This window comes from Sitophilus oryzae, unplaced genomic scaffold (genome assembly GCF_002938485.1).
Source record: "Sitophilus oryzae breed Bouriz unplaced genomic scaffold, Soryzae_2.0 scaffold_1582_pilon_pilon, whole genome shotgun sequence".
NCBI lineage: Eukaryota > Metazoa > Arthropoda > Insecta > Coleoptera > Curculionidae > Sitophilus > Sitophilus oryzae.
The window spans coordinates 2,496,454-2,512,460 of NW_022146261.1; the positions used below are offsets into that span (position 1 = coordinate 2,496,454).

At 30.8% G+C, this 16,007-nt stretch overlaps 1 protein-coding gene across 2 annotated transcripts in view; it reads right to left on the reverse strand.

The window, feature by feature from the left end:
- Positions 1-6,822, reverse strand: part of LOC115879611 (zinc finger protein 525) — a 37,046-nt gene extending 30,224 nt beyond the window's left edge. For both annotated transcript variants that reach the window (XM_030896504.1, XM_030896505.1), the window contains exons 1-2: positions 6,507-6,822; positions 856-1,098 (exon numbers count right to left, since the gene is read on the reverse strand). In XM_030896504.1, coding sequence (XP_030752364.1) covers positions 856-1,098; positions 6,507-6,794 — 531 coding nt within the window. In that variant the 5' untranslated portion in view covers positions 6,795-6,822. The remainder of the gene's footprint in view (positions 1-855; positions 1,099-6,506) is intronic.
- Positions 6,823-16,007: the final 9,185 nt, after the last annotated feature.

Here is a 16,007-nt window from a genome sequence, read left to right on the forward strand (position 1 = left end):
CGTTTTATTGGCTACTTACAAATTTGTTGAATTTTTATTGATGAGACGCGTCGTCTAATTTTTTAGCAAAAACATCGAGAAAATATTATTTCCCCTCTCACGGATACCCCGTAGCTACAGAACGGACAGACGTACTGTACTACATATCTGTCCATCAATTAAAATGTTGGACCGATTTTTGAAGTAATTTCGTGTGAATCCATTAGATTTCTAAAGGGCATGGATTTATTTTGAAATTTATGTACAAGTGACAAAAAAATGCTGTTCGAATACATTTCATCCGCAACCTCTAGTGCAGAAAAAGGTTCTTTTGATGTTAGACTATATCTTCAAATCTTTTACACTTTGACGATAGATATAATAATAGCTCCCGTATATAGCGTTTAACGCCTTGGGAGTAGCAAGGTACAGCTCGCTATACTAGAGCCGTTCGGTACACAAGGAAGGTAATGTGGCTAGCACTACGCTTCAACCGCCTATTATTACCTCAGGATTGTGAATCCCAAGTTATTTAAGGCTGAGTCGACCTAGGTACCCAAACTATTTTTATTTTAATAAAAATAGTCGGCTGATGAAATGCCGGGTGTGGGAATCAAATTTTCAAAAAAATCAATTTTTTTTTATTTTTTAAAAAATCATGATTTTTTCCAACCCTGGAAAATCGTGAGGTTCTGTCGTTATTAATAAGCGAAAAATAATTGCAATAAAAATAGGACATTATACAGTGATATACTTACATCTAAAGCAAATAAGTAATATTTAACAAACGAATTAAAATAAATAAAATATGTTAATGTTATTAATATTAATAATAATTAACTCAACAACCGTTTGTATTAAAATTACAAAATTTACCCGCAAATGAACCATGAGGCTTCCTCTCATTCTAAACTTCTTACTGCATAAGTGACAGTGGTAGGCGTATTGTCCTGTCTTTTTATCAGGAATCGTCTGATGTAAAAGTTTCTGATGCATGTCAAGGATATTCCTGTCTGAAAATGTGAAACTACAAATATCACACGTAATAGTTTCTGATACAGCTTCGACATCTGGTACGTCATATTTTGATGATGCTTTAACATCGTTGTTCTTTGGGAGCTGGAAATAAAATGTTTTTTTTCTCTTTACCCATATAATTTATAAATTAAATGAAAAAAAAAAATAAATAATACTAAAAACATATTGAGACAGGGCGGGTCAAATTGGACGCTTTTAAAGGGAAACACCCTTTTCTATAGGAGATTACTCGAAAATTACTCATTTTTTTCAAAAACATGATAGTGAAAACCGCATATCGATATCTGTTACCATTTCGAAGTTACGGGGTGTTTTAAAAATATGAATTATTAACATATCGCTGTAACTTTTTTGCTATGGAAAATTTGGTATTTTTATGAAAACATTTCCAAAGCACTTTTTTACGTAGAATTTAATGGTTTAAGTATAATTTTTTTTGAAATTAATAATTTAAGAATTATCAACAGAAAATTTGATTTTTTATATGGGACACCCTGTATATTTTTAATTTATTGAAAATAATTTAAAATTACCTTTCCAAAAATATAACACACTTGGTATAGAGTATATAAAAATTCGCCCGCTTTAAATAAGTAGGTTTTGAACGGCACCGGCTCACAGTAGGCAATATGTCCAAACCAAGTTGCAAAAAATAACATCCACAGTTAACATTTATGGCAATAACATTAGATTGGAAACATATTAGTTAAGAGGAAACCACATAAAACTAACAAAAAAACATATTCGGAGTCTCTTTCGAGGGGCTGTAAAACGAATTTTGCGCAAAACCTACATTTTCAGTTAATTTGTGTCCAATAACTGCCTTTTTTCTACAATTTCTTAAATAGTAGGCGTTGCATTCAAGTGACACAGTATTATAACAATTGAATCGGACGACCTTAGCTTACTGTCACAAATTATTGTAAAATTGTCATAACGTGTTTTACGTAGATTCCCGGTTGGGGTAAATTTAATGTGAAGGTAAGTAAAAAAGTATCTTTTATTTTGATTTTTTGGATAAAAACTAGGTAAAGGTCAAAGTAGAACATAATCATTTAAGGTTTTTTTGATAGTGGCATATATTCTATCTTAGAAAAGTTAAGTCAAAAAAATCGCAAAAAAATCGCAACATTAAATTTATTGGAAGCGTAAGCCTCCATGCGTATGTGTATAGTAACATCCTTTATGTGGATACTTCTCATAAATTAATTGTTATAGTAGCTAGAGCTAGAGAAGAACTTGAAATATAAAGTTACGTAACTTTTCTCAAGATTTCCGAAGAGGTATGTCATAAATGTCAAATTACATTTTTTGACAAATTGACAAATTTTGACAGTACCTAATTTTTTAAATTAAATGAAATGGATTTTTCTTTCAGATTTAAAAATGTGCACTTCGTGACCATTGCTTCCAACTATTATAAAACAAAATATCAGTAAATAGTAGGTGCTAAAATAAAATTTAGATATTTTTAATAGGTATAAGTTCTAATATTTTCTAAATTGTCATTGTTTAATTCTCAGAATATTATTACTTATTTAAAATATAATAATAAAATATTATTCACATATTGCCTGGTATTATTAGAGACCCAACTTATTCAAATGACAAACAATCTTGAATAAAAGTTCGATTGGATTAGTATACTAGGGTTTTCTTATATACATTGACACCTCTTTTATGGTTTTTATTTGACGTTTCCGAAAACTGTTTCAAATGAAAGTAGTTTTGAATAAATTTGCCAAAAAAGTCTATTTCGCATATACAAAGTGCTTCAAAAAGTCTGGGCGTGGTTGAACTATCTTATTTCAAATTAGGTATAGGCTATGCTACAAAAAAGTAGTTAGGATTTTTAGGAGAAAATAAAAATCAAATAAAAAATTGGGTACTAATTTGAAATAAGAAAGTTGGGCCACACACAGGATTTCTAAGGCACCCTGTATATGCAAAGAAGACTGTTTTGAAAAATGTATTCGAGACCGTTAAACTTTTATTCAAGACACTTTTTTCGAAAACGTCGAATAAAAAAGATACAGAGGATGTCAATATATAAAACAAACCCTGTATATGGCAGAGGAGTAATAATTGCTCAATATTTGTCTGTTTTATCTTGTCCCTGCCAAAAATCGTAAAATTTAGTGAAATGTAAAATATTCTTACCGCATTTTGGTAGCTGTATTAGTCAAAAGATGATTTTTCCATTTTATGAATCCCCTTCACCACCCCCAACCACTCTCAAGTCAGCCAAAACTAACAGGGTTCACGGCCTACTGGCATAGAATGTTTTTACCAAATTTGAATAAAATCGTATAAAAAAAGAATTTTTGCAACATACTTCTGGATTTTTGCCCACTGTGCGGCTGTAATGCAAAAAGCTAGCTGTGCATCTAGCTGTGAGCATCAATTAAAACGAAAATAATATTTGCTATCAGAGATGCAGAGTTTTATAACAATTTAAAATATATTTAACCAACGTCAACACATTTAAACTATATCTAATAACAATAAAAATAAATAGCAAACCAAGACATGAGATTTTGCTACAGGGGTTCGACATATGGACAGACGGGGTAGTTTTTAAACATTTCTCGCGGAATTCATTAACTCAGTGGGGGTTAAAGATACCCTCTCATAACTGCTAAGTATTTCTAATTCTTGTGTAGATTATACGAAAGAATAAGGAACCTTTATTCTTCCGCAAATATATCCATAGGATTAGATCCATGGGCACTAAGTGAGGCGGCCTCGACGGCCAACGGCTGGGATCTTGGTTAGCTATTCAATTATTCTTGAAATTGGCTGCAAAAATTTGCTGATAACTTCAGCGTTCTTAGGCGGTGCGTCGTCTTGCTGGAAAAATATGTTTTCCAGTTCCATTAAGGGCATATCATCAATAAGGGGTCCAAAGCCTACTAGTTAAAAGTGGCGAACTTTTAAAAACTCTGTATTTCGAAGGGGATTATAACAAAATATCAAGTGTGCTATATTTTTGAAAAGGTGATTTTAAATTCTTTTCAGTTAATTAAAAATATAGAGGGTGTCCCAAATAAAAAAATCAATTTTTCTGTTGATAACTCTTAAATTATTAATTTTAAAAAAATATACTTAAACCATTAAATTTTACGTAAAAAGGTGCTTTGGAAATGTTTTCATAGAAATACAACATTTTCCATAGCAAAAAAGTTACAAAACATGAAAAACACTATAGAAAAGGGTGTTTCCATTTAAAAGCGTCGAACTTGAACCACCCTGTACAGGGTGTTCCATTTTGGTTGAAAGCATACTGTATCTCCGTTATTAGTGAAGACAGGTGGATGACACTTCTTATGGGAGAACTGGCAATGATTGAAAACTTGACTACAAGCGATTTTCTAGGAATCTTCCTTACCGATAAATTATTGACAAGAGTGACAGATAAAGCCTTGACGTTCTTTCAGTATTCCAGTTCATTTCTTTTTCTTTCTAAAGTGTGCGTTGAAAGGAGACAAAATTAATTTTTGGTGACCCATAATTTGTTATTCGAACACCACTTTTCTCCTTGTCGGGTCGTTGACGTTGACTTGTCGCCATTTTATTTCTTTTGTTTACACGCTGCATTTTGCTTTGCAAATTTAATACATAAATTATTTAGGCAAATATAGGTTTTTAATAAAACTCCTCGGACTAACGTGTAGGTAAGTGTTGATAATTTTTTTTTCATCTTAACATGCTCATTGTCGTTCTCCTGATTTTAGGTGACAGAAAAGGATCATCAAATCAAATTGAATTTTATATTTTCCTTCCTATTTATCCTTCCTAAATATCAACGAGATGAGCCATCGGAAGAAAGGGACCATAGTACAAAACAGAAAGGTGATCTTTTTTCTTTCCACTTCGGATATTGAAATTATTATATACTGTAGTCGTGTTCGGCATTATGCTCTGAGAAATATAGATAAACAAAGAACAACAGATATAAAGCATCCCAGAGGAAAAGAGAGGCAATACCTGTATGTACTCTCTCTGATATTTGTGAAAGTTACAGCAAAGTATTGTTGTAAATGTCATCTTTTTGATCGACCTGAAAACTTCGAGCAAAAAGATGACACTTTCAACAATACCCTGACAGATATCAGAGACGATACAGGTTTTTCCTCTCTTTTCCCCTGGAATACTTTTAATTTATTATTCTTTGTTTATCTAGATTTCTCAGAGCACTATGAACGAACTCAGCTTGTATGTTTGAAATAATCGTCCAGTTGGCTTAAAAATGATGATCGAAGACATTTCCCATATAATTTTACTTTCAAAATTATGATATATCTTTTATTTCTAAGCCATCTATGACGCCATTTTTTTCAGTTTTGTTATAATTAATTTTGTCTCTTGATCTACTTGTAACATTATTCTTTTAATTTTATTAATTTATTGTGGTGAAATTAATTTCTGTTGTATATTTGATATTGATATTAAACATATTTTTAAAAAATGGTGTATTTTTTGTGTTTTTGTGTATGTCATAATTAAAAATAAATGAAGAAATAAATTTTTTTATTTTTTTAAACTTCCCGCCATGCGTGACAATTTAGTCCGTAGTTCCTACAAGCGAAATTGGGGGCGCTAGTAGCAGTAGACTTGTCAACAGTGTCAAATTTAAACGTCAATTTCACTTTCCAATATTTAGCAAGGCGCTCGCACTTCTTCTTGTGTATGTGTTTTGTGAGTGAAGATAAGATGCGGCTTGCACAAACCCCCACTTTTTATTCAGACGGAAGATGCTGCAAACAAAATTTGCATAACCCTCTGCGTTTCTGAACTACAGGGTCTTTTTGAAAAGTTTGCAATTTGAGAAACTCCCTGTATCTCTGTTATTGTGAAAGGTGAAAACTATTTCTTGTAGAGTTTTTTACATTGTTGTATGTTTTTCTGTAATTTTTTTTGAAGATATGAAATAAAGTTATGTTTTCTCAAACAGAACACTCTGTATATTTATTAATCATATGATCCGGCTTGCTATGAGCTTCTCAAAAATATATAACACTCTATATTTAGTTTCACTATTTACTGCAATATTTAAAATATATCATTTTCTTATTAGTAGGAATAGTAGGCCGTGATAGATAATAAAAAAAATCAAAATGGTATTCACTAAAATATTCATACACATTTTACTTTTAAATTGTTACTACTAAATTTCTGAATATATATTTTTTATAACGTGTTTTAATAAAGCATTTGCAAACTTATCCCGTATTGGTAGCATTTTCCAAGTTTTCGACATTGTTGTAGTTACCACGATATATTTCATTTTTCAAAAATCCCGAAATACAGAAATCGAGATTTTTGTTATTGAGCATGCTGTTCATTGTTCATTCCGCATTTTTTTTTCAACAATTCATTGCTATTTTTTTCTATTGGTTGCAAACTTTTTCGTATGCACCACTGTAGATATTGTAAGAATGATTACTTTTCTAAAGCTTTCTAAAGAGTAATTCCATAAAACTACTTACAGTAGGAGCTGAAATTTCCGGATCCTGACATATCTTCGTTTCATATTTTTGACCAATATTAATGTTTTCACTGTTTTTGTTGACAATTGTCTCTTCACTTGTAACTAAACCCGAATTTGTGTCATTCACGTGCCCAAATAAATGAATGGTTAATTTGTCTAAACCTAATAACGTATCCTTGCATACTGGACAAGTCAATGGAGAAGTAGCTACGTTCACAAGAGTTGTCCTTAAAGAATCCACCCCTTCAAAATGTGGTTTGCAACACAAAGGACAGGAGAGCAACATTACGGATAATTTTCAAGATACACTTTAAATTGAGGTTCGAAACGCAAATTAACGTTCAAATTTTCGTTTCTATTTTTAAAACCCTGTTGAGTTCAGCTATATTTAGGTATAGAAGCTTATAAAATAAAAATGTTTAGTTGCCTTATGGTTACTGGGTATTTCGACGATATTATTTGCAATATTATTGCATTTCTATTTCAAATTACTATAAGAAAATATCAAAATAAATTATAAATAAGATAATATAAGAATAATGCATAACGTTACTTATTACGGCTATGCGTCAAATATACCGTATGATCGAAAAAAATCGGCGTCCAGTTGGCTGGGAAATGACGATCGATAACATTTCCCATATAAATTTACATATAAAATGACAGCGATCTTCATTTCATAGCCATCGCTTACGCCGTTTTTATTCGATCATACGGTACTTGCATAATAAGGTTCCATGCAAAATAAACCAAACACGTATCAGCAAATCAGGGGCGCATATACGAGGAGGCGGGGGTTAAAAGCCACCTTAATTTTTGATGATAAATAAATTAAAAACAAGAAAATTGGAATTTCCATTTAAAAAATCGAGTTTTTATAGTTTATTAACGTAATGTTTGCAGCATTTTTATGAGCACTGGGTATAATATTTGAGAAATTATTGTAAAGATTTAACTAGAGTACAATATTTTCTAAAAGACAAATAACATAAACTCATGAAAAAATGTATTGATCGCTGAAATATATTTTAATTATTGTTATCTCTCCAAATACTATTTTTGACTTAAAATTGGAATTATTTCAAAAACAGCTAAAATTAGGTACCTATATGACAGTACATACAAAATGTGTTTAGAATTCAAAAATCAAATAATATAGAGGATGTTATACTCAATTTAACCACTTCCGTTTGAACCGGAAGTGTCAGGATGTGGAATATATTTGAGAAAGAAAGAACGCCTGGAAATAACCTTAACAAAACACTCATATTATTTGTATCTAAATTAAATTACACATAACCAAACTTACCTATATGGAATCGCTCTTTATTTCTGACTAAATTTCTTGCAAGGAAAAATTTGGTATACAACTTTAAGATAAGGCTTTTTGTTGTAAATAAACATGATAATAAAGAATAAACGACTGCTGCGATTTATTTTCTTTTGAATTTTGTGTTCAGTAGTAATTTTCATTCGATCCAAAAAAAAATAGAAAATTATGGCCTTATGTTGGATTAACAGATGTACTAAGGAGAAGAATTATGGCTCTCATTGAAGAAGAAATGCCCCAATGAGACGTAGCAGAGATAGTAGGCGTTATCCAGGGTGTTGTATCGAAAACATAATGTTTTATGCAAGTTACATGGAATTAGAAACACACGAGGACAGGCCCAGACAAAGTCGTAAAAGAGTCACAACTGAACAAGACCGCCTTGTGTGCCAAAATGCTAGAAGAAATCCCAATGTTTCTCATCCAGAGCTATAAAGACAACTTCTGGTAGCTACAGGCTACAGATGTGAACGTTTCAGTTGAAACCATAAGAAAAAGGCTTCGTGCTCGACATGGGCGCCGGAAGAATGAAATTTAGGGGGGGCAAGGTAAAAATGAATAAAAAATTGACTTTTTTTGGTAATTATTGGGAAAACTGGAAATCGTCCGATTTTCACCAAAATTGGTATACACCCTATTTTGAAGTCGTAGATTACGAATCTGAACTTTTTTCTTGGCGGTCTCTTACCGTTTTTCAGAAAAACGGAAAATAATTTCAATATCGAATTTTTCTTAATTTCTCATATTTTTAAGGTTTTCTAGCACATATTTTGTTAGGTATTCAATAATCAATAATGTTTTTGCTATTTGCTGTTACTTTTTTAACCAATTCTATGCATAATAGAGGAAAATTTGCTAAAATAAATTTGTAAACAATCTGAAAATGTTAGGTTATAGCTTTGTTCGGGTTCTTGTTATTACCGATTCTGAACCGTCCAAGAACTCTGCAGCGCATGCGCAAATGAAATAATGTCTTCATATTTCCTTCTGCGCATACGCATCACAGTTCTAGGACGGTTCAGAATCGGTAATAAGAGAAACCCGAAGTAAGTTTATGTGTTTCTGGCATTTAAAGCAACGTTGCCAATGCTAAACCTAAATTTAGCGTGTTTTTTTCGCTCATTCTGGAATTACGAAAGGCGGTCGCCAGAAGAACGGCTCCTTCCCATAACTGCTATTTTACCAACGAGATCTGACTATTTATACCCACGAAGTTGCACGAAAGAGTTTTGATTGCATTGGTTACAACTTCCATGCAGAGGGTGTTAATCTTTTGTTGTTATATTATTAGATTAACTAAAAAAAGATTAACCCCCTCCGCAAAGAAGTTAAAACCAATGCAATCAAAACTCTTCCGCGTAATTTTGTGGATATAGGTGTATATTTAATTATTGTCGATCTCATAATAGGTAATTTATTTAAAATCCCTAATCACCCGAAAAAATAGAAGATATGGCAACGTTGTAAATTTTCAAATTTCTAGATTAGGTCTAGAATATATTTGTCTCTCTTATTACATAGGAGAGAGAAAGAAGGATATATCAAATGTCAAACTTCCATCTGGTCTCAATTTTCTTTGCTATTTTGTTAAGAAAAGTGTTTTTCAGTAAAATGTTGGACACTTTTCTATCCCCAATCAAGTGTGGCTTTTAGATAAACTATAATATAATGAAAATATAGTGAAATTATTACTTTATAGGGCCGAAATAAAGAAAAATTCAATGTTGAAATAATTTTCCGTTTTTCTGAAAACGGTAAGAGACCGCCAAGAAAAAATAGATTCGTAATCTACGACCTCAAAATAGTGTGTGTACCAATTTTGGTGAAAATCGGACGATTTCCAGTTTTCCCAACAATTACCACATTTTTTATTATTTTACAGGTAACACCTAACAATTTCATAATAATGATTATTTTTTTTACAGATGGATGTAAGAAGATAGCTTTTATTTTTATTGTTTCAGTGATCCAGGGGGGGGGGGGCAAATGCCCCCTCTTGACCCCCCTGTCCGGCGCCCATGGTGCTCGAGGGTTTTACAGCAGGAGAGAGTTACGTATTCCACAGTTATCTCGGCAAAATAGAATTGACCGGCTAAATTGATGCCTTCAACATCAAAACTGGACAACTGAGAATTGGCAAAATGTTCTTTTTTCGGATGAGACCAGAATTGGCTTAAGATCAGATGACCATCGAATTCGGGTTTTCAGAGCTCCAGGAAGACGAGCGAGACTCCAGGCTGCCAAATCTTTACCAATATGAAAGGAGGAACTATAATGTTCTGGGGAGGTATTATGCTGGGAGCAAAAACTCCCTTGTTACCTCTTAAACAAACTTTAACGGGTCGGGGGTATGTTGATCTAGTGGTAGAACCAATTATTATTCTTTGGAGAGCTGCAATTGGGGATAATTTTAACTTCCCCATACCAGCAGAGTGACTAGAGAATGTCTTGAACCGGAAGGTGTCACAGTTTTGGACTGGCCTGCACGTACAACCAGATCTAAACCCTATCGAACACTTGTAGGACCAGCTCCAAAGCAGGATTAGAGCTCGTCGAAACAATCCAGGAAATCTCGCACATCTTATTGATGCAGTATTAACAAAATGGGAGAACATACCCTAAGACAACGTTGACAATTTAATAAGAAGCATGCCAGTGCGGATAGAAGCTTGCATAAGGGCTAGAGATGGGAACAAGAATTATTAAAATTATCAATTTTCTTTTTCCTTTTGTTTTTTGGCCAATAAAAATTTAAATCTTAATTTCGTTTCAGGAACCAAAAAAACTCCATTGTGTTAATTTTGGGAACTGATTTTTTTTGTTGCTATATGGATTATTTTTCATTAAAAGCCATTGGTAAGGACTGAGTTTTATTCATAAACACGACATTTTCATACGTCTCAAAAATTATGAAAAATAATAGATGATTATATATAATTTTGAATGTGTGTATATCCCGTCAAAAACATAGAATGTAAAAAATGCCAAGTCTCGCAATACAATTCTTCCATTATAAAAAGTTGTGAAATCCCATGTAAAACCAAAAGTCAGTTTATTTTACTTAGTTTCTCTTTAAGCACCTATTCAACAATTATTATGTTACAAATTGTTAGTATCAATAATTTTAGACATCATTATTTCTGTAATAATTACAATAACTTGGCAATTGCACGATATGATATTCTCTAGTAATTATTAAAAAACTTTATTCTTAAGGGCAGGGGCGGATACAGGAATTTAATTTAGGGGGGGGGGGATTAGTTAGGTTGCCCAATAAAAAGTAATGCTATTACAAGCAATATGCTTTTTAAGACGCCATTTTTAACCCAAAAGCCTAATATTTAACCCAATTTATATATCTTAGAGAGGGCCCGGGCCACATGGACCCCCTTCTGCACCCGCCACTGCTTAAGAGCACTGTTTAGATTTACTTAGTAATCGAAATGGTAGATTATTCTTTTTTAATTATGGTGCCGTGCAATTGTCAAGTCATTATAATTATTACAGAAATAAAGATGTCTAATATTGATACTAACAATTTGTAACAAAATTGTTGAATAGGTGCTTAAAGAGAAATTAAATTAAATAAACTGACTTATTTTACATGGAATCTCATTTTTTATGCAAGATGCATGCAATCTCAACCTTTTATAATTATATATATACAGGGTTGTTCACCACATACGACACGGAGTATTGTAGCTAAACGAATAGATTTTTACAAATTTTAAGTTTTGGGTTCGTTGAAGGACTATTAGAGCTACAATTTAGAAATAATTTTACAAGATACAGAGTGTCCCAAATAAGTAAAAAATATTAAAGTTGTATTTTTTTAAATGGAACACTCTGTATATTATTCTATTTTTAGATTCTACGATTGAAATAAAGGTAAATTTTATTAAGGTTTATCACACTTAAACCTTACCGTTTTTGAAATATTTTCAATTTTGTGAAATTGCAGTAACAATTTTAAGGCTTTATTTCTCCTAGGGTATCAAAGTTTTTAATACTAAATATTTACTGAAGTTTATTTATTGATCAGTTATTGTGTTGCAATAATAAAAATTATACTACCTTGTACAGAGTGTCTAATTTTTTTTTAAATAATTACTAGCTTTAAACAGCAATAACCTGTTTAATTTAAAGGGAACGCCCTGTATATTTTAGGAGAATCAGATGCATAATTTAATTGTCTATCAAATTGTATTATACCGCTTTTTACCTATCCCTTCAAGTTTTCGTAGAAAATGCATTTATTTTATAATTTAGACCTCATTTATCAATATACCCATGGAATATTGACATTTTAGATTGTTTTTAAAGCAACAAATGTACAAAATGTACAGGCTAGTAATATTATCGTTTTTAACAAAAAGATAATATTACTAGCCCATTTGTATGCAAAAAGAAAACTATTTAAATCTTCATAAAAGAGTACATCATTAATTAAACATACCACCATTATTTCCGCCCAAAGACTAATTAATTACATACTTAATTATGTTCGTGAACAAATTAATCTAAATAAATGTGGATTTGAATCAGAAATCAATATAATAATAAGTTATAAAAATGAATGTCTCTGTTGTTACAAATAACCATTTGTCAAAAAATTAAATATCATTTTTAAGGTGTTACTTTTTACCACACTGTCTAATACACAAAGAAAATTAAGTTTTTTTAGTTTTTGGAGCAATTATTATTAATCAACGCAAACAGTCAATTAATGTAGTTTGAATACTGGAATCATATTAATTGGTCCTCTTTGACAAATATTTAAACAGTTTTTTTTATTTTTTAATGAAATAAATAAACTATATCGACAATATTAGTATCTGTACTCTTTAAAAATTTGGTACATTTTTAAAAATAATCTAAAATGTTAGTATTCCATGGGTATATAGATAAATGAATTTAAAATTACAAGAAAATGCATTTTCTACGGAAACTTGAAGCTATAGGTAAAAAATGGTATAACACAATTTGATAGACAATTAAATTGTGCATCTGATTCTCATAAAATATACAGGGTGTTCCATTTAAATTAAACAAGTTATTGCCGTTTAAAGCTAGTCATTATTTAAAATAAAATTTTAGACACTCTGTATAAGGTAGTATAATTTTCATTATTGCAACACAATAACTGATCAATAAATAAACTTCAGTAAATATTTAGTATTAAAAACTTCGATAGCCTTGGAGAAATGAAGCCTTAACATTTTGACTGCAATTTCACAAAGTTGAAAATATTTCAAAAACGGTAAGGTTTAAGTGTAATAAACCTTTATCAAATTTACCTTTATTTTAATCATAGAAACTAAAAATGTAATAATATACAGGGTGTTCCATTTAAAAAAATACAACTTTGATATTTTTTATTTATTTGAGACACTCTGTATCTTGTAAAAATATTTTTAAATTGTTGCCCAATAAATTTCTTTCTTCGTTTTTTTATAGTTTCCACGATAACTTCCTTTGTTTATTGTTTTCTCTGGGCCAGGGTGATAGCGGTGAGGTGTGTTGGAACGCCTCCGCGGCGGTTTCGGTAGTAACGCTTCAAATTGTAAGCTACTGCCGGACCAGCTGCAAATGGCGCCTTTGTGCCTCGTTTGCTTCTCCTTTTCTTTCTCTTTTTTCAGGATCGCTAGTTCATCGCTGCTGATTTCTCCCGTATTGATGAAGCCGGAAGGCAGAAACACTGAGTGTCTACGGGTAGTCATGTTTTAGTCATGTATCATGACTAATCTTTCTGTGGACTTGCCCAATAAATTTCTTTCTTCGTATATATATATATATATATATATATATATATATATATATATATATATATATATATATATATATATATATATATAATATATATATATATATATATATATATATATATATATATATATATATATATATATATATATATATATATATATATATATATATATATATATATATATATATATATATATATATATATATATATATATATATATATATATATATATATATTATATATATATATATATATATATATATATATATATATATATATATATATATATATATATATATATATATATATATATATATATATATATATATATATATATATATATATATATATATATATATATATATATATATATATATATATACATACCTATATATATACATACATACCTTATACCTATATATATACATACATACCTTATACCTATATATATACATACATACCTTATACCTATATATATACATACATACCTTATACCTATATATATACATACATACCTTATACCTATATATATGCATACATACCTTATACCTATATATATACATACATACCTTATACCTATATATATACATACATACCTTATACCTATATATATACATACATACCTTATACCTATATATATACATACATACCTCACATTTCTATAGTGTCGTGACCGTGATCGTGACCATTCATGAATCCGTACACGTTCATCTCCATTATTAATATTTTTCTTACTAAATTCTTCACTTTTATAAAAAGCCATCACGATAAAAATCAAAATTATTTAACGTTGCGAACGGTTCACTTCACGAATGTCAAATTGCTTCCCAAACAAGCTTTAGTTCTTTTATATTTCTATTGAGCTCTTCCAAATGACGTCGCAAGTAAATGTAAAAAACAGGTGATTGCTGACCACCGCCGACTTTTGGGTCTGGTATTTTCAATACGCCTATGATGGTTGCGCATGTTGCAAAATCGGTGAATTTTTTATCGAATAAAGTAAAAAAATACCGAGGGTACCATTTAAAAATCAAAAGTTGCAGTCATTTCCGGCGAAACAGGAAGTGACCAAAAACAATTGAATACGTCAATTAATCCTAATTTATGTCATATACTAACATACCAAATCTATAATATTATAGGGGTGGGCCACTTTTGAGACGCACCCGGTATATTTATAATTAATTTGTTTTTGTTTTCTAAAATATTTTCATTTAAAAAGAAAATATATAAAAGTGGGCAACGATGTGTGCCGGTCAAGCTTATAATCACGCGACGTTAAAAGTTTATTTGGTATGAAAGCATGAACTGAGTTGGAAATGAATTGTATGGAAATATTGTATGAAAGTGAATCTGAGTCTGTAAGTTACAAATTATAGCTGAGATAGAAGAAACAACGTTAAATAATTAACGTTAAAATGCATGAAATGAATGCGCAAGGCAGGTAACAAAAAAGCATATCGCCGCTCCGGAAGAACAACGACGCAATTCCACAAGAAAGACGAAACCCTAAATTTTAACCTAAAATAAAGCGCAACAATTAAGGAAATATAATATATACCACAACCGTAAAAATTGAGCTTTATTTTACGGTGTTACGGCCATTTTTAATTTTAAAACTTAGTTTTTTGTCTGTTTTTTGTGTTGATCTTCCGGAGAGGCGCGGCGATGTTGTTAGGCCATTAATATATGAAATAAAGGTAAATCCCATCAAAAACATAGAATGTAAAAAATGCCAAGTCTCGCAACACAATTCATCCGCTATAAAAAGTTGTGAGATCTCATATAAAACCAAGTCAGTTTATTTTATTTAGTCTCTTTTTAAGCACCTATTCAACAATTTTGTTATAAATTGTTAGTATCAATATTAGTCATCTATATTTCTATAATAATTATAATGACTTGGCAATTGCACAATATGATATTCTATAGTAATTAAAAAACTTTATTCTTAAGTGCATCGTTTAGATTTACTTAGTAATCGAAATAGTAATAATCTATTTAGATTACTATTTGGTAACCTAGCCATCTATATTATGTTTTCAAGTATAGTGAAAATTAATATTCTTGCTTTATCCACTACGAAGTTACAGGGTGGTCGAAAGTGCCGCTAATACCTTCGAGAAAAGGATGGTACGGCTGTGCTCGACTTGACGGGGGCACTGCTGTGCCCCCAGATTGACCTTTTAAATTATCAATCAATACATTTAGAAACAGGTTCAAATTTACATGCGATTTATTTTAATCGAACCCTATATTGGTGGGTAGAAACTTTAGGGCATCGATAAATCTTTGGTCGTCAAGGTAACCCGTTTCACGGTATGTTCACGGTTACGTTAAAATGTTCAGTTCTGACGTACGTCTAATCAAGCAAGTAATGATCTATAAACATAAGTGATTAT